The 22289-nt window shown below is 53.5% G+C and overlaps 2 protein-coding genes across 3 annotated transcripts; one reads left to right on the top strand and one right to left on the bottom strand.

The window, feature by feature from the left end:
* The first annotated feature begins 228 nt into the window (after window positions 1-228).
* On the top strand, window positions 229-13573 carry HCN3 (hyperpolarization activated cyclic nucleotide gated potassium channel 3). 2 transcript variants are annotated; one of them, XM_004315601.4, is made up of 8 exons: window positions 229-3201; window positions 6209-6638; window positions 7585-7746; window positions 8166-8384; window positions 8777-8923; window positions 9345-9585; window positions 10468-10632; window positions 11117-13568. In XM_004315601.4, the coding sequence occupies exons 1-8, from the start codon at window positions 2912-2914 to the stop codon at window positions 11821-11823; spliced, it is 2361 nt and encodes a 786-aa protein (XP_004315649.1). In that variant the 5' UTR covers window positions 229-2911; the 3' UTR covers window positions 11824-13568. The 2 variants fall into 2 exon arrangements, with proteins under 2 accessions (XP_004315649.1, XP_073662700.1); XM_073806599.1 differs by lacking the exon at window positions 229-3201 and adding an exon at window positions 3223-3471 and having other exon boundaries at window positions 11117-13573.
* On the bottom strand, window positions 12764-21269 carry PKLR (pyruvate kinase L/R). Its single transcript, XM_033857542.2, has 12 exons — window positions 21162-21269; window positions 19967-20149; window positions 17698-17789; window positions 17469-17600; window positions 17133-17319; window positions 16514-16784; window positions 16241-16391; window positions 15782-15934; window positions 15521-15687; window positions 14621-14802; window positions 13881-13988; window positions 12764-12847 (listed from the first exon to the last, which is right to left on the bottom strand). Exons 1-11 carry the CDS (start codon window positions 21259-21261, stop codon window positions 13882-13884), a joined length of 1725 nt encoding a protein of 574 aa, XP_033713433.2. The 5' UTR covers window positions 21262-21269; the 3' UTR covers window positions 12764-12847; window position 13881.
* Between the last annotated feature and the right edge of the window lie 1020 nt (window positions 21270-22289).

The following is a 22289-nucleotide window of genomic DNA, read 5'->3' as shown; positions in this document are numbered from 1 at the left end:
GGCGCCGCTCGCACCGCCCCCGCCCGGGGCCCGATCCCAGCTCGGTCTCCGGCTCTGGCCTCTCCGATCCGCCGCCGCCACCGCGAGCGAGCACGTACGCACGCACGCACGTCCTGCGTCGCTTCCCAGCTACCCCTGGGCCCCGCCCCCAGGACCGCGCACGCCAGCGCGTCCTCGCGTAGCTCGCGGCAGTCAGCCCGTGAGAGCGGAGGAGGTGCTAGGGCGGAAGTTCGTGGGGGCGGGGAGAGAGTTGTCGGGGAGTACCAGGCCCGCGCCCCCCCTCAGCCCCTCGTGTCCTTCCGTATCCTTCCTCGATCTTTTACCTATTCAATGAGACTTCTGTGGTTTGTTTTGTTAGGTTTGGAAGTTGAAAAGAAGGGGTTGTTGTTTACGGAATGTCGCCGCTCCGCAAACCTTTTGAGCCTTGGTGGTGAGGTGTAATTCTCAAGCATAGCCTGTGAAAGTTCATTTCTTAAAACAGTTCGGCAACCTAACCACGGCAAAGAATGGCTCCCACCTTTCCTCCTGAGCAAAAGCTACGCACGTTTCGGGGTGGGTGGGGGAGCGGGGTATGGCCTTGGAGGAAAGGTTTGAGAAATGGAGGGGTGGAGAATCAGGTGCCAAAGAAAGGGAAATTTTTTGAGAACTTTATGTTACGTACTTACACATGATATATGAGAAGTGTAAATTTACTGAATTAAAAAAAAGAGGAAAGTGAAGGAGACCTTGAGGCAAACTGGGCAGAGTTAGAGACGCTACAAAAGGAATTGAGAAATAATAAGGGAAATGAAAAAAATAACCTGAGGATAACTATATTCAAGTAAAATATCTGAGGGAAGCCAGGATGGTGGATAATCAGATGGAGCTTACATCAGTTGGCCAGAAATGGTTTAGGAAGTTTCCTAAAATAGTAGAGGAAGAATAATTAAGGGGTGAAGAGGGCAGTGTAGTTCACTTGCTCTTCCATGAACACTTCCCTTATTCATTCAACAAGCATTTACTAAGTGTTCACTATGTGTCCAGCATTGTGGCAGGCGTAAGGCTTTTGTTCTTCACAGCTTCACAGTCTAACGCAGGGGTCCCCAACCCTCGGGGCCATGGACCTGTCCTGTCAGTGGCCTGTTAGAAACCAGGCCACACGGCAGGAGGTGAGCGGCAGGCGGGGAGCAAGCAAAGCTTCATCTGCCACTCCCCATCGCTCCCCGTCGCTCTACTGCCTAAACCATCCCCCCATCGCTCGCATTACCACCTGAACCATCCCCCACCCCACCCCCCATCCGTGGAAAAATTGTCTTCTAAGAAACCAGTTCCTGGTGCCATAAAGGTTGGGGACCGATGGTCTAATGGAAGAGAAAGACCTGTAAACAAATATTGGCAGCTGTGTGACAAGAGCTGTTATAAACAGCAGTGCCCTGGTCACTAAGAAAGCTGTAGACTAGACCCTAGCTTGGGAAAGTAGAGTTATAAATTTGTTTCTATTTAGGTTTCCTAGAGGAGAAGACATCTGAACCAACTGTTGGAAAGTGAATTGGAGGAGAAGGATAGCAGGCAGAGAATATATTTGCAAAGGTCTGGAGACAAAGCAAAACAAAACATTTAAACAGAATTGGACTCCTGGCTTTCAACAGAGGGACTATCACAATAAAGGTTGTTGAAACTAGGTCCAAATTTTGCAGGGCCTTGTATGTCATTCTAAGGAATTTAACTGTAATCCTATAGAAGATGGGGAAGTTTGAAGGACATTAAGCAAGTGATATAGCTACATTTGGATTTAGGAAGGTAACTCTGACAGACTGTGGAAAAATAATTGGCCTGAGAGAGTTCAGAGACCCGTTTAGAGGCGTCTGAAATAATCTAGGTGTAAAAATTCTGAGGGCTTTAAATAAGGCAGTGACAATAAGAAGTGGAGATGAGGGGAAGAATTTGAGATATTTAAGAACTTTCAGGGAATTCCCTGGTGATCCAGTGGTTAGGACTCTACACTTTCACTGCCGAGGGCCCAGGTTTCAATTCAATCCCTGGTCGGGGACCTAAGATCCCGCAAGCCGCGCAGCACAGCCAAAAAAACCCCCAAAATAGCCCTTTACATCACATAGCACTGTAATTTACCTGTCTCATCTGCGGGCATAGAGGAGCACTGGCTTTATGGATAGGACTTTGTGTTCATCCTTGTATCCTCAGCGTCCACTCAGTAACTGGCAGAATTGCTTTTGGTGAGGGCTGGCAGATGGGTTCGGAAATGAAATACGAGGGGGAGCAGTATGGAGGAGGTCAGAAGAAAGGAGTATGCCTAGGAGAGTGCTGAGAGAAAAAAAGTGAAACGCAGGAAGTCCATAAGCGAGAGTGGGTAAGAAGAATCTTAAAAGCTATTCCCCATCTCTTCCACTGGTTCCCAATTCTTCGCCCTCCCTAGCCTCACGAGCTACAACCAGCATCCGGTTTACCCGCCACTCGCAGGCGGCTCCGCCTCCCTGGCACTCAGGGGATAAAAGCCCTTCAACTCTAGACCATTCCCTCTCCGTGGCACTGGCTTCGTTTCCCCTCCTTCTCTTCCTATACTTGGAGGACCGCCCCCATTGGCTAAGCCACGCCCGCCTGGGGGGGGGTCCCTCGGGTTACAGGTTACATTGGTCCCGCCCCCTCCCGGGATGGCTCTCGGTCCGCCCCGCCTCCGCCCGCCCTGCCCAGCCTTCGCTCGGCTTTCGCCAGGGGGCGCATCGCAACCCGCCCGCCGCCCGCGGGAGAGTCTGTCGCACACACCCCCTCCTCTCCGCGCGCCGGCGGTTCCCAGCCGACTACGCCTCCGCTCCGAGTCAGCCGGGCTGCGCCCGCTCCGACTCCGGGAGGGGTCGGGGGTCCCGAATGGCCGCGGCAGGGTCTAGGAGGCCAAACGTGTAAGCTAACGGGCGTCATGGAGGCGGAGCAGAGGCCGACGACTAGGGCCAGCGATGGGGCGACCCCTGGGCTGGAGAGGGCGCCTCCTGCTGCCCCGGCGTCTACAACCACGGCCTCGGATCCGATTCCTGGGTCCAGGCCCGGGACCGGGCCCGAGCCCAAGAGGAGGCAGCTCGGGACGCTGCTCCAGCCCACGGTCAACAAGTTCTCCCTTCGCGTGTTCGGCAGCCACAAAGCAGTGGAAATCGAGCAGGAGCGGGTCAAGTCAGCGGGGGCCTGGATCATCCACCCCTACAGCGACTTCCGGTACTGGGGGTCCGGCAGGGAGGGCGGGGGACACAGATCCCACCCTCACGGGCCGCGACAGGGGGGCCGGGCCTGCCCCACCCTCCACGGACACTTCATTTCCGGCCCAGGGGTCCCCTGTTGGGCCGGCAGAGTCACTTCCCCCAACCTAGCCCGAGAATTCTTGGGTGAAGGATCACCAGCCGGAGGTCCTTGGTGACTTTTCATGCTGGGGGCGCCGGAAGGGACAAGCGGACAACAGAGACCTGGATTTCCCATTTCAGGAACCCGGTACCCGACCTGCACCACAGGGAATACTGGAATTAGGGACTGCTCTCTCCTCCTGTCCTGCTTGCTGGGGATCTGGGGAATTTTGTCATGTTCCGAGGCTCTGGGTCAGCCTGAGGGAGAAACCAAGCCCCGCTATTTCCCACTGTCCCCATTCCCACCCCCAGCACCCGCCTAGTTCAGCAGGGCAGGCGACCAGAAAAAATAGGGACGCTGCGGAAGGGGAGGAGGGAGTGTCCAGACAGTAGTTCTGATCGCTGTCCCTGGTGCTGAAGGCGGCATTCGGCAGGGTAGGGCCTGGACGCAGAGCGATTTGAGACAGCAACACAGGGGCAAGGCCACCCCCCATATGACCACCGCCCAGGTGACTACCAGACCGAAGGAACGAAGAGTGGGGGTGGGGCCATTCCATAGTCCCCATCAGGCTGTACCTCTACATCAAGGTCGCTAGGGGAGGAGAGCAACCCTGTCCTTGGGGGAAATGAAGGACAGCTTCTGGATGTGGCAAGGATGCATGCAAAGCACCTAACCTGGGGAGTTAAATGAGCAGAACGGATGAGGTGTGAATCAGGGGCCTGGAAACACAATTGGAAACATAGACATCATCTTATTCCACAGACATACACACTCCCTAAATGTTCCTCTTTCTCTCATTTTTCCTTTCATTCCCCTCCTTTTTACTGCCTCATTCTCACCCTACCAGTGCACCTTTTCTAGTCTCCTGTGACTCTCCCTCCCCTCCCCCATTTCACCCTCAGATGTATCCCCAGAAGCCATGTATCCCCCTTATTATTGTGCTTCTCTTCTGTCCTCTCTCCTGCATCACACGCCAGGCTTGTGACTGCCTGTGAGTCAGGCTGTGAAGATGCTCTATGGCTAGGCAAACCCTCTTTCCCTCTCCTCTCCCAGCTTACAGTACAGGATTTCTCCAGTGGCCAGGAAAGAGAAGAAGAGGGGATCCAGGATTTGTTGTTGATTGAAATCACACAGTCTGAAGGGCTTCCTGGAGGCCTGGACTTGGGGACCACCAAACTTCTTTCTGGGGCTGAAAGGGTTGATTTTTGCAGTCAGAGTCAGAAGGGACTGGGTCCTGGGTTGATACTGCATCTAGGTGTGTCCTGGAATTGAAACCACCATAGCTACTTGGGACCCTGAGATTGTCTAATGAACTTCTTTGAATGAAGGCTTCACCTCACTCCCTCCTGACCTCTTCTTTTCACAGCTTCCACCACAGCAGTATGGCTCTCCCCTGCCCATACCCTTGCCTGGGCTCAGCCAGAGTCCCATTGGGCACAGGGAGGTTAGGGGAGGAAAGGAGTGCAGAGCTTCAAGCCTTGCTGTCTCAGGATCTGCTATAGAGCTTCTCTGTATGTGCAGCAGCACTGTCTGAGGTGCTGTGGAGGAGGGAGGGGCATACCTGAAAAGGTAGTTCAGTTGGGAGGCAGGACAGATCATCCCCACCCTGGGACACAGATGAGCAGATCCCAGCAGAGAAACAGAAACTATGGGCCCAACTGTGTTGGGGAGGAGAGATGGGGTGGGGAAAGCTGGGGAGGGATAGGGAAGGCATGAAGTCCTAGACTAGGAATGGACAGAGAGCTAGAGATGGGAAAAGCAGCAACCTCTTCAGAAATCTGGGGATAAAGAGTAGGTGAGTCATAATCCAAATAGTGCTTGTACAGCACAGTCACATCCGTTGTCTCAGTGCATATTTTTTCAACAACCCTATGAGATCAGCACAGGGTATTTACCTTTTGTTAACTTAAAAAATATTTAATAATAAGAATATTTAATAATAGTGACATAGATCATATACATATAGTAAGGATATTACATATATACTACTATATAAAGAATATATATATGCACATTAGGGATATATTTAGTAGGGATATATATATAGTAGAGATATATATAGTGAATATATAAGGTAGATATATATAGTATAGTACATAGCAGGATATACACACACACACACACACACACACACACACACACACACACACACATATATGAAAGAATAATTGTAAAGCAAACTCACATGTAACAACTATCTAGGTCAAGAGAGACTACATTGCTGATACCCCAGAAGGCTCCCTGCTGCTCTCACATTGCTTTCCCAAACCCACTATTCTAACTTTTGGTACTCATTTTCTTACTTTTCTTTATAGTTTTACTACTTTCCTTGAATCCCTAAATGACGCAGTTTAGTTTGGCCCATTTTTGAATTTTGTATGTGTGGAATCATACAGTGTGTATCCTTTTGTTTCTCAACATTTAATTTGTGAGATTCCTTCGTACTGCGGAATGTAACTGCAGTTGGGTGATTTCACAGTTGTATAATATTCCAGGGTATGAGTGTATCATAGTGTATTTATCTATTGTGTTTATCTCATTTGTCTACATTTTTCTACTGATGGACATTTGGATTATTTCCAGATTTAATGCTGTTATCCCTGTATATATCTCCTGGAGCACATTTTTCCCTTGAATGTGTGTATACCTAGGAATAGAATTGCTGGGTTGCAGGGGATGCAAATGTTTAACTTTACTAGATAATTCCAAACTATTTTTCCAAATGGTGGTCCCAATTTACACTCCCACTAGCTGTGAATGGTCATTCTGTTGTTCTGTATCCTTGCCCACTTTTGTCTGAGAGACTATCTACCCTTAGTCTGGTGGCTGACCATCATTGTGAAATATCACTGTGGTCTTACTTCCCATCCCATCCCTACCTTAGGTTTTACTGGGACCTGATCATGCTCCTGCTGATGGTGGGGAACCTCATTGTGCTACCTGTGGGCATCACCTTCTTCAAGGAGGAGAACTCCCCACCTTGGATCGTCTTCAACGTCCTCTCTGACACTTTCTTCCTGATGGATCTGGTGCTCAACTTCCGCACAGGCATCGTGGTAGAGGAGGGTGCTGAGATCCTGCTGGCACCGCGGGCCATCCGCACACGCTACCTGCGCACCTGGTTCCTGGTTGATCTTATCTCCTCTATTCCTGTGGATTACATTTTCCTGGTGGTGGAGCTGGAGCCACGACTGGACACCGAGGTCTACAAAACAGCTCGGGCCCTGCGCATCGTGCGTTTCACCAAGATCCTCAGCCTGCTGCGGCTGCTCCGCCTTTCCCGCCTCATCCGCTACATACACCAGTGGGAGGAGGTGGGGTGGGGAGGTGGGCAGGGGGCTTGCAGACTACTCCAGACAGCGATATGGGTGGGGCTCCTGGCAACTTTATGGGGTGGGGCAGATGGGTGGGGCTTCCAAGGGAGGGCTGTCTCCAAAGTTGATAGAGGAGAAGCAGGGACAGAATGAGTGTTCAGGGAATGGGTCCTCAAGGTGAGAAGGTGGTGGTGCAGGAGGGTGGAGCACAACTGCTGGACAAAGACTTGAGGGTTAGTTGGACTCTGGGAGGAAGGTGTAGGAGAGGAGTTAAGAACTGCAGAGTGTGGGAGAGGCTTGAGTTTCAGCTTCAGGACAGCAGCAGATTTTAGTGTTCAGAGTGTGGGCTCTGCAATCTCATTGCTTGTGTTCAGATCCCAGTTTTACTGTTTACTGTATGAGACTTGGTTTCCCCTTCTATAAAATGAAAATGTTAAATATACTTACATATGATAAGGTTGTAAGGATTAAAGAAGTTAATACCTGTAAAGCACCTAGAACAGTGCCTGGCACATAGTAAGTTCTCAGTAAATTACCTATTATTATTTTTATTATTGGAGGGGAAGAGGACTTCTGGCATTAATCGTTATATATGCCCTGGGGACATCACACTGTGAAATGCCCTCTCTCCTCTTTCCCAGGCTACACTTGGGCAACTTGTGCAGCAGACCTTTTTGAGTCTCTGCTGTGACACTTGCTGTGTGACTTGGGGCACATGATTGGCATCGATTTTCCTTTTTATAAGATGAGAGTAGTAATACAACCTCCTTTGTATTAGTTATATACGCTGTAAAGCTCTATACAAGTGAATAATAGCCACAGTTTTAACATTCATGAGGGCCGGGACTAGAGAGAAATTCAAAGAGAGTATTTGCAAGGCCAGGAATGGAGAAGTACTGGCAGAGAGGGGTTCCTGTCCACAGCAGCCCCTCCTCGGACTCCTCAGATCTTTCACATGACCTATGACCTGGCCAGTGCTGTGGTTCGCATCTTCAACCTCATCGGAATGATGCTGCTGCTATGTCACTGGGATGGCTGTCTGCAGTTCCTGGTCCCCATGCTGCAGGACTTCCCTCCCGACTGCTGGGTCTCCATCAACCATATGGTGGTGAGAACTCCCCACAGTTCAGCCCCTCCTGGGCCTTCCAAGGGCTCTTCTCCCTGAGCAGGAGGGATGAACAAAGGGGGCAGGAGGTGGGAGATGATGGAGAGATGGCCAAAAGAGAAGACAGGAGAGAGGAGGTGGGGAGGTGAGAGGAGAGTGAGAGGAAAGAGGCCCGGAAGAAGTGTCTGTGTGTTGGAGGGAGCAGGCAGGGAAGGAAACCTAGGCAGAAACTGCAGCCCCCATGCTGTAAAAGAGGCCCCTTCTGTCTCAGGCCCCCCAGAACCAAACCTAAGTTCCTCCCCTGGCAGGCAGGTCTAAAGTAGAAGGGGGCAGACAGAAGAACTGAAAGAGAAGAGGGGGCAGGAGGAGAATGAGGCTCTGAGGGGTCTGTGCCCAGCTCTGCAATACGCTCTGCCCCCCAGAACTACTCGTGGGGCCGCCAGTATTCCCACGCCCTGTTCAAGGCCATGAGCCACATGCTCTGCATTGGCTACGGGCAGCAGGCACCTGTGGGCATGCCCGACGTCTGGCTCACCATGCTCAGCATGATCGTGGGTGCCACGTGCTACGCCATGTTCATCGGCCACGCCACTGCCCTCATCCAGTCCCTGGACTCTTCTCGGCGTCAGTACCAGGAGAAGGTCAGCAGGGGCAGGAGAAGGCAGGGGAGGGGTGCTGGAGGCTGGGTAGCTCAACTTGGAGCCCATTCTGACGCATGCCCTTGTTGGATCTCTGTGTCCTGCCTTGCCCCATGTCCATTTGTGCCATGTGTGTACTTTTTCCTTGTTTGGACCAATGCACCTGTCCTTGGACCCCCCCCCCCCCCCCGCCCATGTCTGGCTTTTCTTGTGATTGTGCTCTGTGTCCTCCCTGTATCCACCATTATCTATATACCCTTCTGCCTCCATGTTTCAACCCTCTGGGTTTGGCCCACGTCTGTGACCTTCCTTCACACACCGCTCCCCACACACTGTTCTGGCTCCACATCTGTCTCTGTGTTTTCTTGCCTGCTGGCCATCGGCTGGCTCTCCAGTACAAGCAGGTGGAGCAGTATATGTCCTTCCACAAGCTGCCAGCTGACACACGGCAGCGCATCCATGAGTACTATGAGCACCGCTACCAGGGCAAGATGTTTGACGAGGAAAGCATCCTAGGAGAGCTGAGCGAACCACTTCGGGAGGTGGGACTGGGCGGGGCCCTGGAGGGAGGCTCTTCAAGGACCTGGGCTTCTGGGATGCCATCTGGGGTGGGGGCTATTGGTCAGCAGGTGCACCTACAGGGAGTGGGGCCTACAGAGGGCCCCATGGGAGGTCAGGCCTTTGGAGGACTTTTAGGGGCTAGGGTCTTTCTTGAAGCTCTTATAGGGGTGAAATATACTGGGGAGGGCTGCAGGGGTCTCTCTTTGTGGGGGATGGTCCTGTGAAGGCTCATGGGAGAGCTCTGAAGGCAGGAGCTTAGAGATGGTCCCAGGCCCACTGAAGCATACCCGTCCTTTGGCAGATCATGGCCCCAGGGGTGGGGCTTCTGGAGACAGATGAGCTCGATGGGGGCACCTCGGGGCAGGGGGCACAGCCTGCCTGACAGGCCCCTCCCCTGCCCAGGAGATCATTAACTTCACCTGCCGGGGCCTCGTGGCCCACATGCCACTGTTCGCCCACGCCGACCCCAGCTTCGTCACGGCCGTGCTCACCAAGCTACGCTTTGAGGTCTTCCAGCCGGGGGACCTCGTGGTGCGTGAGGGCTCCGTGGGCAGGAAGATGTACTTCATCCAGCATGGGCTGCTCAGTGTGCTGGCACGTGGCGCCCGGGACACCCGCCTCACTGATGGATCATACTTTGGGGGTCAGCAGGCCTCAGGGAGGGTCGGGGGGTCTGGAGCAGAGGGCAACTGCTCCCCTGGATCAGGGTCTTCACCTGGCTATGCTGCAGGATCAGAGAGTTGCAGCTCCTCCCCAGGCCTATTCAATCAGAATCTCTGGGTCTGGGGTCTGGAGTTCTGTATTTTTAAAAGCTTCTTAAGAGATTCCAATGTATAGCCAGGTTGAAAATTACTGGGCCAGTGGGCCTTTTAGAACCCTTAAGCAGTGAAATCCAAGGATCTCATGAGATTTCCATGAGAGAAAGATAGGAATAAAGCAGTGCTTTCCCAGGGGCTTGACCTCTGTGGCTCCCTTGTGGAATGCCTTGGTGGTATGAATCAGGGACCCAGCCTGTGGCAGTGGGGGCAGTTCTGCCAGCTGCTACCCAAAGTGATTTGAGGCTCATATATTCTCGCAGTCCCCAAATCACCCACCACCTTCCAACCTCCCCATTGTGTTACCCTTTGCCCTTTGGCACTGCTTTTCTCCTTCTGGGTTGCCCTTGGTGTTCCTTCAAAGGAGTGGGAGGGGAGGGCACACAGAGGGCACTGCCCCAGGCCTACCCCTTGGGCTAAAGCAGTGGAGGTGGGTTGGGAATTAAAGTGGAGTGGAGTAACTAGGAGTCTGGGGGCCAGCAAGAGCTGCCTGGTTATCATCTTTAATTTGGACAGAATGAGAAGGACAGTAATTATGCAGGTCTGGAGAGTGACCATGCTTGGAGCATTTAGGGACCCTGGGTGGGTGGGTAATCGTCAGTTTCTCCCATCTGGGGAGGAGCCTGAGGAATCTGGGTCAGCTGCTGCAGGCCCAGTGAGAGGGAGTTCTGTGGACAGTGATTTTGAAGGCTTCCTCCCAACTTCACCAGAAATCTGTCTGCTGACTCGGGGCCGACGCACAGCCAGTGTGCGTGCTGACACCTACTGCCGCCTCTACTCGCTCAGCGTGGACCATTTCAACGCCGTGCTCGAGGAGTTCCCCATGATGCGCCGGGCCTTCGAGACAGTGGCCATGGATCGGCTGCGCCGCATTGGTGAGGCCTTTCCACCCTGTCTGCTCTGGGTCCAGGCTGTGCCCTCACCCCTTGTCCATAGCAAGGAGTCCCCAGCGGTCCAGGGCCCAGGCTCCAGCGCCTCAGCATCACACCCCAGCCCAACCTAGTCCCAGCAAATGCCCCAATAGGGCTTTCAACACTGGCTCACTGTCCTTACCATTCAGCATCTCCTACCCTTGGAGATATCACCCCAAGTTCTCATGCCTTGAATCCTCCTTCCCTGAGTACCAGTCCCTGACCCTCACCATCTGTGATACATACTCATCCCCTGACCCTCTTCCTCCAACCCCCATCTCCCAATCTCCATCCCCCAACTCCATCTCCATCCTCTTGACCCCTATCCCCTACCTTCACCCCACCACCACCCCTTGACTCCATCTTGTTACCCTCATACTTTTCATATCCAACCTTCATCTTGGATTCCTTTCCTATCCTTAACTCCTTCCCCCGGGACAATTTCTAGGCAAGAAGAATTCCATACTGCAGCGGAAGCGCTCTGAGCCAAGTCCAGGCAGCAGTGGGGGCATCATGGAGCAGCACTTGGTGCAACACGACAGGGATATGGCTCGGGGTGTTCGGGGCCTGGCCCCAGGCACAGGAGCTCGGCTCAGCGGAAAGCCGGTGCTGTGGGAGCCACTAGTGCACGCACCCCTGCAAGCAGCCGCCGTGACCTCCAATGTGGCCATTGCCCTGACGCACCAGCGGGGCCCTCTCCCCCTCTCCCCTGACTCTCCAGTCACCCTCCTTGCTCGCTCTGCTCGAAGATCAGCAGGAGCAGGCTCCCCAGCCTCCCCACTTGTCCCTGTCCGAGCCGGCCCTCTGCTGGCCCGGGGACCCTGGGCATCCACTTCCCGCCTGCCGGCCCCACCTGCCCGAACCCTCCATGCCAGCCTATCCCGGGCTGGGCGCTCCCAGGTGTCACTGCTGGGGCCTCCCCCAGGAGGAGGTGGACGGCGACTAGGACCTCGGGGCCGCCCACTCTCAGCCTCCCAGCCCTCTCTGCCTCAGCGGGCAGCAGGTGATGGCTCTCCTGGGTGTAAGGGCTCAGGAGGTGAACGCCTGCCCCCCTCAGGGCTCCTGGCTAAGCCTCCAGGGACAGCCCAGCCCCCCAGGCCATCAGTGCCTGAGCCAGCCACTCCCCGGGGCCCCCAACTCTCTTCCAACATGTGAAACCTTTGGGTAAGCTCTTGGGTGCCATAGCATGTGCCAGAGGGCAGACGCCTCTTGGGGACACCAAGGGGACCTGAAACACTGCTCTATGGGAGTATCTCCCCTTAGTACCAAGAAGATGGTCTCTGTTCTCAGCTCAGGCGCCTTGCAACCTGACATCCTCCTAATCCATTCACCCATTCATCAAAGATACTTAGCGCCTACCATGTTCAAGGCACTGTACCAGACGCTGTATGTCTCCACTGCCAAGTAGAAGTGACTCCAAGCCCTCTGATGAGGGTATTCCCCTAGCCATGGTCCTGCCAGGTGCAGGCCTGGGCCCATGATCCCATCTTACTAAGCACAAGTACTTGCCACCACCATCACTGCCAAGTAACTAGATGTCTCTGTTTTCCTGCCCATGACCTTGCAGGTTCTGCCTGGCATGGTTATCTTCCTGTCCGCTAGCATAGCTGGGCACTGCCAATTACCTGTCCCCCCGCTGCTGTCAACAAATGTCTTGGGTCCCTGGTGTGGGCATCCAGCTTTACTGCCATGCGTGGACCCTCCCTGTCTATACCCCCCGAGTGGGAACACACATCTCCTGACAAGTTCCTTGCACTCTCTGTCTCTGTGATAGAACTGCCTTTTTGTAAACTGAGAGCCACCTCCTCCCTATGCCCCTGTCCCAGGGACAACCCCCTTGAAGCTAAGGGATTGTTGACACCCCCTTATTTAGTGTGCCAGCGTAGATTCCCCCCAGGTTGGGGGCAAGTGAATCCTTAGATGGAATTTTTTCTTTCCTTGCTCCCTTCCTTATTTATTCAATCATTTAATAATTGTATTTATTCACTCATTTGCTAGTTTTATTTATTATCAATTCATTTTATTTGTCCATTCATTTATCCATCTCTCCCATCCCCTCCTGGTAGGGAGACAGGAATGGGCAGAGCCCCTCCATGCCAGCTCTTGTGGTCCTTGCGCAACTCCCGTCAGTGGCAATTCTTGAGCCCTCTCCCTAACTAGGTAGGAGCAGGAAGGCCACCTGAGAGGGAGAGGAGGACTGTTCTTATTTTTAGGCTTTTTTTCCTTTCTACTGAGTTTGCTGCTGGTGCAGGAGTAAGGGGAGGGCCCGAGGTAACCAAGCCTGGGGAAGGGCAGGCTAGCCAGTACCTCTGCCTTCTCAGGGACAAGAGAAGCCCCCTATCCCACCCCTCTGTCCCCACACCTACTCTACAGCATCAGAGAATGAGGGGCCAGGACCCTAAATCTCCTTTTCTCCTGGGTGGGCAGTTCTGGGGTTCTGGGTGTGTGGGAGAGGTTTTATATTGCTTCCAAACACCTGGGTTTAAAAAGAAAATAGAGACACTTGTTTTGGCTCCTGGCTTGTGTGTGGGAACAAAGTGGGCATTCTGGGGTACAGGAGGAGGTAGCAGGACACCTGACCCAGCAAGGCATGAGGTGGGTATGAGAGCAGCTAGGGAGCGGCCTGCAAGCCTAGAGGTGGTAGAGACAGTGACGGGATGAGCCTGCCTGGCTCTCGGGGCTCCCCGCCTTCCATCTACCCTAGCTTCCCCAAAAGGGTGGTGCTTTGATATCACTGACAGTGACAATGAAGAAAGAGGTGGCACTCTCCTTGGGGGACGCCCAGATGATCATGAGGGCCACATAAGAAAATGTAAAACTGCATGGATGTGAAATATTTTTTAAATAGAGATTTTGTGCAGACTGTGGACATGATTGTCCTGTTCCCCTCACCTCTGCCCCCAGGTACGGGAAGACTAGGGGAATAGAATTAATCAGTTAAACTGGATTAAAGGATCAGAGTATTTTAGGGACCAGTTAAGAGTATCAGATGCAGGGAATGTACCATTGGTGCTGTTGGATGGCCAGGGCTTAATTGGATACAGACTTTCAAGGCCTGTGCGAAATGGAGAGGGGGAGGGGGCACCCTGGATGGCAGATGTGGCCTAGGGTAGGGAGGATTGGGAGTAGAGAAGACTTAGAGGTGGGGCAGTAGGAGGGAGCAGAAAGGAGGGACGGGTCCAGAGCTGGCTCGGTCAGAGGAGGAGGGGCACCTCAGGTTACACTCAGCACCCGCATAATGTTGGTATAGCCGGAGCCCGGTCGCCAGCCTGTCACCACAATCACCAGGTCCCCAAAACGGAGGAAGCCACGGAGCTTTCCTGGGAGGAGGAAGGGGAGAAGATGCTAATCAGCCATTGAGGAACCCAGGCCAGCCCTGTAATGAGAACGGGCTACCATCCTTCGCCTCTTCAAGCCCACTAGGTAGGTAGTGAGGGGCCTGAGGCAAACTGTACAGTGTGTCCCACAGGTGGCACCGCAGGAATGTGACCACTGTAGTATATCAGAGCTGCACATATGCCCGTGGGGTGGCATGTTGCCAAGTAGCAAGTCTGTCTACCTGTATTGCTATGCTGATAGGAAGAGGTGGGGTATGAGCATAGCCAATTGTCAATTAGATTTTAGTTGCAGCTGCAGGGGACTGGGTTCCCCTTTCTCTTTTCACCTCTTGCTCCTTGGGTCAGGCCTGGCTCTAGCCATCTGGTGCAGGCAGCAGCTGAGCCGACTTCTTAGGGACGGCCCTGACCCCTGACCTCTCTCCCTCTGCCCTCCTCCCTCAGCACGTTCCCCCCACCCCTGGAAGCCCAAATATCTCAGTCTTAGTGAATCTCACAGAGAAAATCTGGGACCAGAGGAGACAGGCGAGGCCCTTTTGGGTGGGTGTGGGGCGTGGGTTTGGAGGACTCATGATACAAATCCAGGGGTGGATGGGGAAGGAGTTTAGGTGGCTCACCACTTTCAATGCCAAATTGGACTCGGCGATCCACATCGTCTGCCCAGATGGCCTCTGGAGGTTCACGGTAGAGCACAGGGAAGACTCCTCGGCACAGGTGGGCCTGGCGGGCAGCCTGGGCAGAGCGGGTGACAGCAATGACTGCTGCCCGAGGTCGGTACCGAGACAGAAGCTGGGCTGAGCTGAAGGAGGCAGACAAGGTCAGCCCAGAAGAGTGAAAGAGTGTTGGGTTCTGGTTCCAGGTGCCAGCAATAAGCAGTGTGACCCTAGGTAAGTCATCATATTTTGCTGGGCCTTAGTTTTCTCACCTGTAAAGTGGGTATAAGAATACCCGCCTTTCTTACCACACAAGGAGGATATGAGATGATTTTAAAAAATATCAAATGAGATAAGGAGAAACTGCTTTGAAAAACAGAAAACCCTTCTGGGAATGGGTATGTAGTACTTTATATAGTACTTATATAGTACCTTTATATAGTACTTAACTTACAAATGTCTCTTGTTAATCCTCACAACCCCATGAACAAATGGAGGAGGCTCACAGAGCCTGGGTGACTTACCCAAGGTATCACAGGCAAAGACTTGAACTCAGACCTTCTGGGCCCTTCTGCAACACCCCAGCCTTGTAAGGCTTTGTGGGCTGAATGCAGAGGACCTGCCTCTGAGCCCTAGGAGCCTAAACGGCCTGCAAGCCAACGCATCCAGTGATGCCACCTTACCCTTCCAAACCCCTGGGGTTCGCAGGTACAATTCCTGGTGTGCTTCAAGATCTGCCTCTCTAGGCCTCCAGCTCCCATAGCTGCCTCTCCTCTGATGATGAGACAAAACCCAAGCCTGGGGCCCATCCCAGCCCGCCCTTGGCCCAAAGCCCTGTCTTGGCGTTCCCAGTGTCCCCCTCACCGGCCAGTTGTGGTCAGCACGATGATGGCAGCAGCACAGCACTTGAAGGCAGCCTCCACAGCGCCAATAGCGGTGACCTCGGTGGGATCCCGGCTCAGTGGTGCCGCCCGGCGCAGCTCCTCAAAGAGCTGCCGGTGGTACACGGCAGCCTCTGCCTCCCGGGCAATCTGTGGGCACCAGGGGGTAAGGCTGGGCAAGGCTATTGGGACCTGGAAGGGATGTGGTTTTCCAGCCCGTTTGCCTTGCATTCTGAGCTCCTACCGCATGCTGCATCTTTACAGCCTCCACAGGAAAGTTGCCTTTGGCAGTCTCCCCCGACAGCATGATGCAGTCTGCCCCATCCAGCACGGCGTTGGCCACATCACTCGTCTCTGCCCGGGTTGGCCGGGGCTTAGTGATCATGCTTTCCAGCATCTGGGGGACATCTGGATGTCAGAGCTGTACTTGTCATACTCTGACTGGGGACCCTGCCCTGAAGTACTTCTCGGACTCCCACACTCTCTGAGGGCCCCTAAAGCCAGTGTCACACTCACAGACTATGTGATCCTGGCTATTCTGTTTCCTCATCTGAAAATGGGGGTCCCAGTATCTCTTCCTAGCTTCGTTGTTTGAGGGTCAAACACTGGACAGCAAAACGTGCTAAAGACCTAAGGTGTGGGTATTCACCTTCAGGTGTCCCCAGACCCACAGAGGGCCCTGCCCCCAGGGCTCATTCCAGACCTGTGTAGCACAGACAACGGGCTTTCCCGCCAAGTTGCAACGGCCAATCATCATCTTCTGAGCCAGGAAAACCTTCTCGGCTGGGATCTCAATGCCCAGGTCACCCCGTGCCACCATAATGCCGTCGCTCACCTCCAGGATTTCATCAAACCTGGGCGGTTGGGGGAGTCAGGGCTGGGGAAGAGCCAGGAGATGCCAGGGACAGGCAGGCAGGAGAAGGGGAGGGGCGATGGGGATGGGTAGGGCCTGATGGGAACAAAGACCAAGGCTCACTTCTTCACGCCTTCGTGGTTCTCGATTTTGCTAATGATCTTGATGCCCTGTCCTTCCGGCCCCAGAGCAGCCCGGACGGCAGCAACGTCGCTGGCTCTCCGCACAAAGGAGGCAAAGACGATGTCCACGCCATGCTCCACCCCGAAGCGCAGGTCCTGGACATCTTGCTCGGACAGTCCGGGCAGGTCCACCTGGGCCCCCGGCAAGTTCACGCCCTTCCGGCTGCCCAGGACACCGCCGTTCTCCACGTGGGTCTCCAGCCCCTCTGGACCTACAGGCATGGAAAGAGTCAGCTAAGGTCAGGGGTGAGGCCGGGGGCTTAGTCAGGGCAGCGGGAACACGAGGATTGGACCCCCGAGAGAGCGGAACCATGTCGTATTCATCTCTTGGTCCTCGGCCTGGGCTCTGCACCGAATAGGCACAGGGCGGACTTCTGTGGAAGAAACTACTAACCCGCCAGTCCAGCCCCAACCCAGGGTGAGCCCAGGAGTCTGGATGCCGAGGGCTCGCAGGACGGGTGGCCAGGGGAAGGTGTAGTGGGTGTGAAGGGCGAATGCGGGAGCCAAAAGGAAGAGAGTGCGCGCATTGCGTAGGGCCAGGGCGGGAGGCGCGTCCGCACCGATTTTCGTGACCTCTAGGGAGATGAGCCCGTCGTCAATGTAGATGCGGCCCCCCACCGGCACGACCTGGACAATATTGGCGTAGTCCACCCACACGGTGTTCGCGTCCCCCCGCGTCCGGAACGCAGGGTCCACAGTCACTAGCACCTGGGAGCCCTTCACTAGCTCCACTTCCGACTCAGGGCCCTAGGGGCGAGGCCAGAGGAGGACTGAGTTCTGCCTGCCTCGGTGGGGGCCGGCCCCTCCCCATGCTCCGCCCTACGGGCAACTGCCTCCGCAGCGCACGGCCCCCTTCCCGGTCCCCAAGACAGGGCTGGTCGCAGGTCGCCTCTCACCCCCTGCAGGATCCCAGTGCGTATCTCCGGTCCCTTGGTGTCCAGAGCGATGGCCACGGGTCGGTAGCTGAGCGGGGAAGTCGCAATGCTCTCCACCGCCTCCCGGACGTTGGCGATGGATTCAGCATGGTACTGGGGATGGGAACAGAGGGAGGATTTCAGGGGAAGGTGGCCGGGACCCTGGGGCATCCTCTAGCCCCGCCCGCCTCCCCGCGGCCCCGCCCTGAACCTCATGGGAGCCGTGGGAGAAGTTGAGTCTCGCAATGTTCATCCCGGCCCTGATCATCTCCTTGAGGCGCTCCACGGAGCGAGATGCCGGCCCTGGAACCAGAGATTCCACTCAGACAACTTTCTCCCCAAACCTGAGAGACAGGTGAACCCATCACCACCCTCAGAGCTGCCCCAGGCCACAGAAGTACTGTTACCTGACCTTTGTTCCCTGACGCCGCCCCTGCTCGAAGGTCAGAAACTCCCTTCCCCTCTCCAGCTAACACAAGCCTCCTTGCACTGTGAGGCCCTAGAAAGGTGGGCTCAGCCAGGCCTGAGGTAACTGTGTTGGCAGTGATGTTAAGTGTTGCGGTGTGGGGGTAACCCCAGTGTAGGAGAAGGGGGTGGGTGCCAGGTGAGGGTATTTGGGGTACCAGGCTTTAGAGCTGAGAGGCCTCATATTGGACTGAGGAGAGTCGAGTTCTATCCCATCCCTGCTCTGCTGATAGGACGGCTGTGTAACTGAGACCCAGTTGACCAACCTCTCCAGTCCCTCCCTAAAGCCAGTTCTTCCACTTGTGCACTGGGTCTCCTTCTCACCTGCTCAAAAACGGATTCAGCCATTCCCCAGTCCTCTGTGTCATCAGTTTCCCTTTTTTGTTAGGTCATTCCCATCAACATGTAAACTTGCTGTTATTTTTCATCCAAAAAAAAAAAAAAAAACTCCTAACCCCCGTTCCCCCTCTAGCTACAGCCCTATTCCTTTGCTCACCTTCGCAGCAAAATTCACCGCAAGAGTTATCTCTGTACTTGCTGCCTCCAATTCCCCTCCCCCTGTTCTCCTTATGCCCACTGTCCACTACATCTGTTCTTGTTAAGGTCACCAAAAACCTCTGTGTTGCTACTAAATCTAATGGTCAGTTCTCAGTCCTCATCTTAGCTGGTCCATCAGCAGCATTTGACACACATCCTTGATGTCCCTTCTTCTCTTGGCCTCCAGGACACCACCCTCTCTTGGTTTACTCCTACCTCACTGGCTGCTCCTTCTCAGCCTCTCTTGCTCTTTACCCCCCTTAACATTAGATGCTCCTTTTACCTTCACTTCCTTGGTGGTCTCAACTAGTCTCATGGCTTTAAATACCATTAATATGCCGACAGCTCCCAAATTTATGTCTCCAGTTCAGACCCCTTTCCCAAACCCAGAGTTGTGTATCTGATTGCCTACTCTGTACCACACTTGCATGTCTAATATGCTTCTCAAACTGAACTGATCTCCTCCCCCCTAAACCTTTCCACCACAGCCTTTCCTGCTCAGTTGATAATGCCGTCTTCTAGTCCCTCACGTCAAAAACCTGGGAGTAATCTTTGACTCCTTTCTCACCCTCACCCCCACCCCATATCCAATCCATCATATTCTGTTGGCTCTACCTTCAAAATACATTCAGAATCTGATCACTTCTCACCAGCTCCTCTGCCACCACCTGTTCTAAACCAGAAATACTGTAGCAGCAGCTTCTGCCCTCGCCCCCACCCCCAATCTATTTTCAAATATTGCAGCCAGGGTGGTTCTGTTAAGACATAAGTAAGGGCATGTCATTCCCCTGCTCAAAACTCTGCAGTAGTTTCCCATCATACTTGGAGGAAAACTCAACTTAGATTCTGAAAATGGCCTGAAAAGCCCTACATGACCTTCCCTTTCCCCCAACCTCTTCATTTCTGTTACTCTTCCCCTTGACGGTTTCCAGCCTCCTTGACTTAGGGCCTTGGTGTTGACTCTTCCCTTTGCCTAGAAATCTCTTCCCCCAGACATCTGCATGGCTCATTTTCTCATCTCCCTCAAGTCTTTGCTCAGGTCTAATTTTCTCAACAATGGCTACCCTGACTCTCTATTAGGACTGCAACCTCCCTGCTGCCCTTGTATCCTGATGCCCCTTACCATCCTTGATTTTTCTTTTCTTTTTTTTTTTTTTGTTTTCCATAGTACTTATCAGTTTCTAACATACTAAAGAATTCCCTTATTTTTAAAAATAATTTATTATGTTTATTAATTATTGTCCCACCAGCTAGATTGTCAGCTCCGCAAGGGTAGGGATCTTTGTCTGTTTATTTCGTTTCACTGATCTACTCCCAGGACCCAGAAGCTTGTCTACCAAGCGCTCAACAAATATTTGTTGAACGAATGACCTCAGTCAAACAGGGAGAAGTCTCAAAGGACACAAAAGATGAGGAAGCACCTTGAGAAACACCCAAGAGGCCCTGGGATGCTGCAGGAGCAGATAGAGGGCGCTTACCAATGGTGGCAATGATGCTGGTACTACGAGCGGCCACAGGCTCAGAGTCGATGTCCAGCAAGCAGAGGTGTTCCAGGAAGGTGTCTGCCATGGCAGCTGGCAGCTGCTGCTGCTGGAAGAAGGAAGTGCCCAGCTCCTGGGTCAGCTGGGCCACGCTAGCCCGCCGCAGGTACCCCGCTGGTCCTGCAGTAGAAGGGGGGCTACGTGGGCACCTGCTTCTCCTCCCCATCCTTTCTTCTCAGCACAGTCTCTATTCCTGCCCTCAGTTCTCCAGTTTTCGTTGAGTCTTCTTATGAGCTGGGCATTATGCATACATTATCTTGTTTAGTCTCAAGGGTGCTAGGAAGCAGGTACTGTTAAATGCTCTGTAATTATCCCCATTTTATAGGTAAGGAAACAGAGGCCGAGAAAGGTTAAATAAATTGCCCAAGGTCGTACAGTTCTAACTAACAGAGATGGGATTCGCATCCAGGTCTGACTAACTCCAGGCTCAAGTTCTTGATCACCCAGCTATTTGATCCCTCACAACCCCCAACTTCTTGCCCTTTAGCTGCTGACTTTTCTCAGCCTCAGCAAGCCCTTGATATCTAGTTCACAGTGGCCCCTCATTTCCAGGCCGAGAATCACCCAGTTCCCTCTCCTAAAGTCCCTGTATTCTTCCTTACAACGCTGGGCAAGTGGCTGGCCTCCCACCCCCTCCTCTGAGTTTCCTCAGCCCCTTCAGTGCTACTCCAGGTCCTGAGGTCCCAGTAGCTTGACCCAGCCCAGCCCAGAGGAAGAGGAGCCCCACTGCCAGCCGCACCCTCCATGCCACTGCACGCCTGTCTATCTCTGGGGGTCTGATCCACGCTGTCAGGCTGTCAGAGGCTTGAGGCCCAGCTGGGCTGGGAATCAGTTCTGCATTCTGGTTAAAGTGTCACCAGTGTCTCCCTTGTCACTGGAAGCCCTGTGCACCAGGGGCCAGAGTCCAGGAACCACGAGAATACCCCGTGGCTCCCATGCTGTGAGAAGCTGGGAGAAGAAGCCCAGACCAGGGTCCATAAATTAACACAGGGGAGACTCCGATGAACACAGATCCTCCCCAAATACCTCGTAGCCAGCAGCAGATATGGATCGTTTGTACATCCCCACCCCACTCCTGATTTCTACCCTCGTTTTCCCCTTCTCTTCAATGGCATCTGCGGCCCCTTCTTACCTCCTGGAGCCCCAACCAGGATGGACTTTGCTAAATCCCTTTGGGACTTAGAGATCCATGACCAAAGCCACATGGGTCGCATGTTGTCCTGCACTGACATGCTTCCAAAATGTGGAGGTGGGGCTGCCCGGACTGTGGAGAGAGAGGGGGAGAGGATAACAGAACTGCTGGTCTTATCAAAGGGCACCAGAGAAAAGAAAAGGGGCACACCCAATAGGCCACCCCTGTCCCCACACAGAGTCCCTCCCCCAGACCTGCTGACTGTCTGCCCCTGTATTCTGGCATCCCCCCTCTCTCATCCATTTTTCCTGATAAATTTTCAATCCATTCACACTGTCCGGTCATCAACCTGAAGAGAGATTTTTTTTTTTTTTTTTTGCCAGTGATATGGTCCCTTTTTTTGTACTTTACTGAAGTTAGTCCGAGATGAATCTAGGAAGCAGGGGATCTAGGGTAGGGACTGGAGGCTGAAGAAAGGGGATGGGGAGCATTTTGATCATGTAGTGGGATTCTCTGGAAGGGCTCTGATAGCATCACTGTCATTATCACGTTGGCTACCATTTGCTCATTGACCATCTGCAATATTTATTGAGCACCTACTCTGTGCCAGGTCCTGAAGATACAGTGGTGAGCAAAACAGACAGAGCCTGTACCCTTCTATGGAATTTATAGTTTGGTGGGGAGACAGACTATAAACAAGTGTCAAACAAATAAATATATAACTACATGCTTTGTAAGTTCTATGAAGGAATGAATCAGGGTGCTGGGACAAAGAAGCCAATGAGGAGAAGCGGGGGGATGTATTTTTTTAAAACTATTTATTTATTTGCCTGCGCAGGGTCTTAGTTAGCGCATGCAGGATCTTTGTTGCAGGATGAGGGACCTTTGTTGCGGCATGCGGGATCTAGTTCCCTGACCAGGGATCAAACCCGGGCCCCCTGCATTGGGAGCACAGAGTCTTAACCACTGGACCACCGGCGAAGTACCGAGAGGGGGATGTATTCTATTTTATTTATTTATTTTTGGCTGCGTTGGGCCTTCGTTGCTGTGCATGGGTTTTCTCTAGTTGCAGTGAGCGGGGGCTACTCTTCGTTGCGGTACGTGGGCTTCTCATTGCGGTGGCTTCTC

Source organism: Tursiops truncatus, chromosome 1, assembly GCF_011762595.2.
Source record: "Tursiops truncatus isolate mTurTru1 chromosome 1, mTurTru1.mat.Y, whole genome shotgun sequence".
Classification (NCBI taxonomy): domain Eukaryota; kingdom Metazoa; phylum Chordata; class Mammalia; order Artiodactyla; family Delphinidae; genus Tursiops; species Tursiops truncatus.
This window is presented reverse-complemented; position numbering and strand designations above follow the sequence as displayed.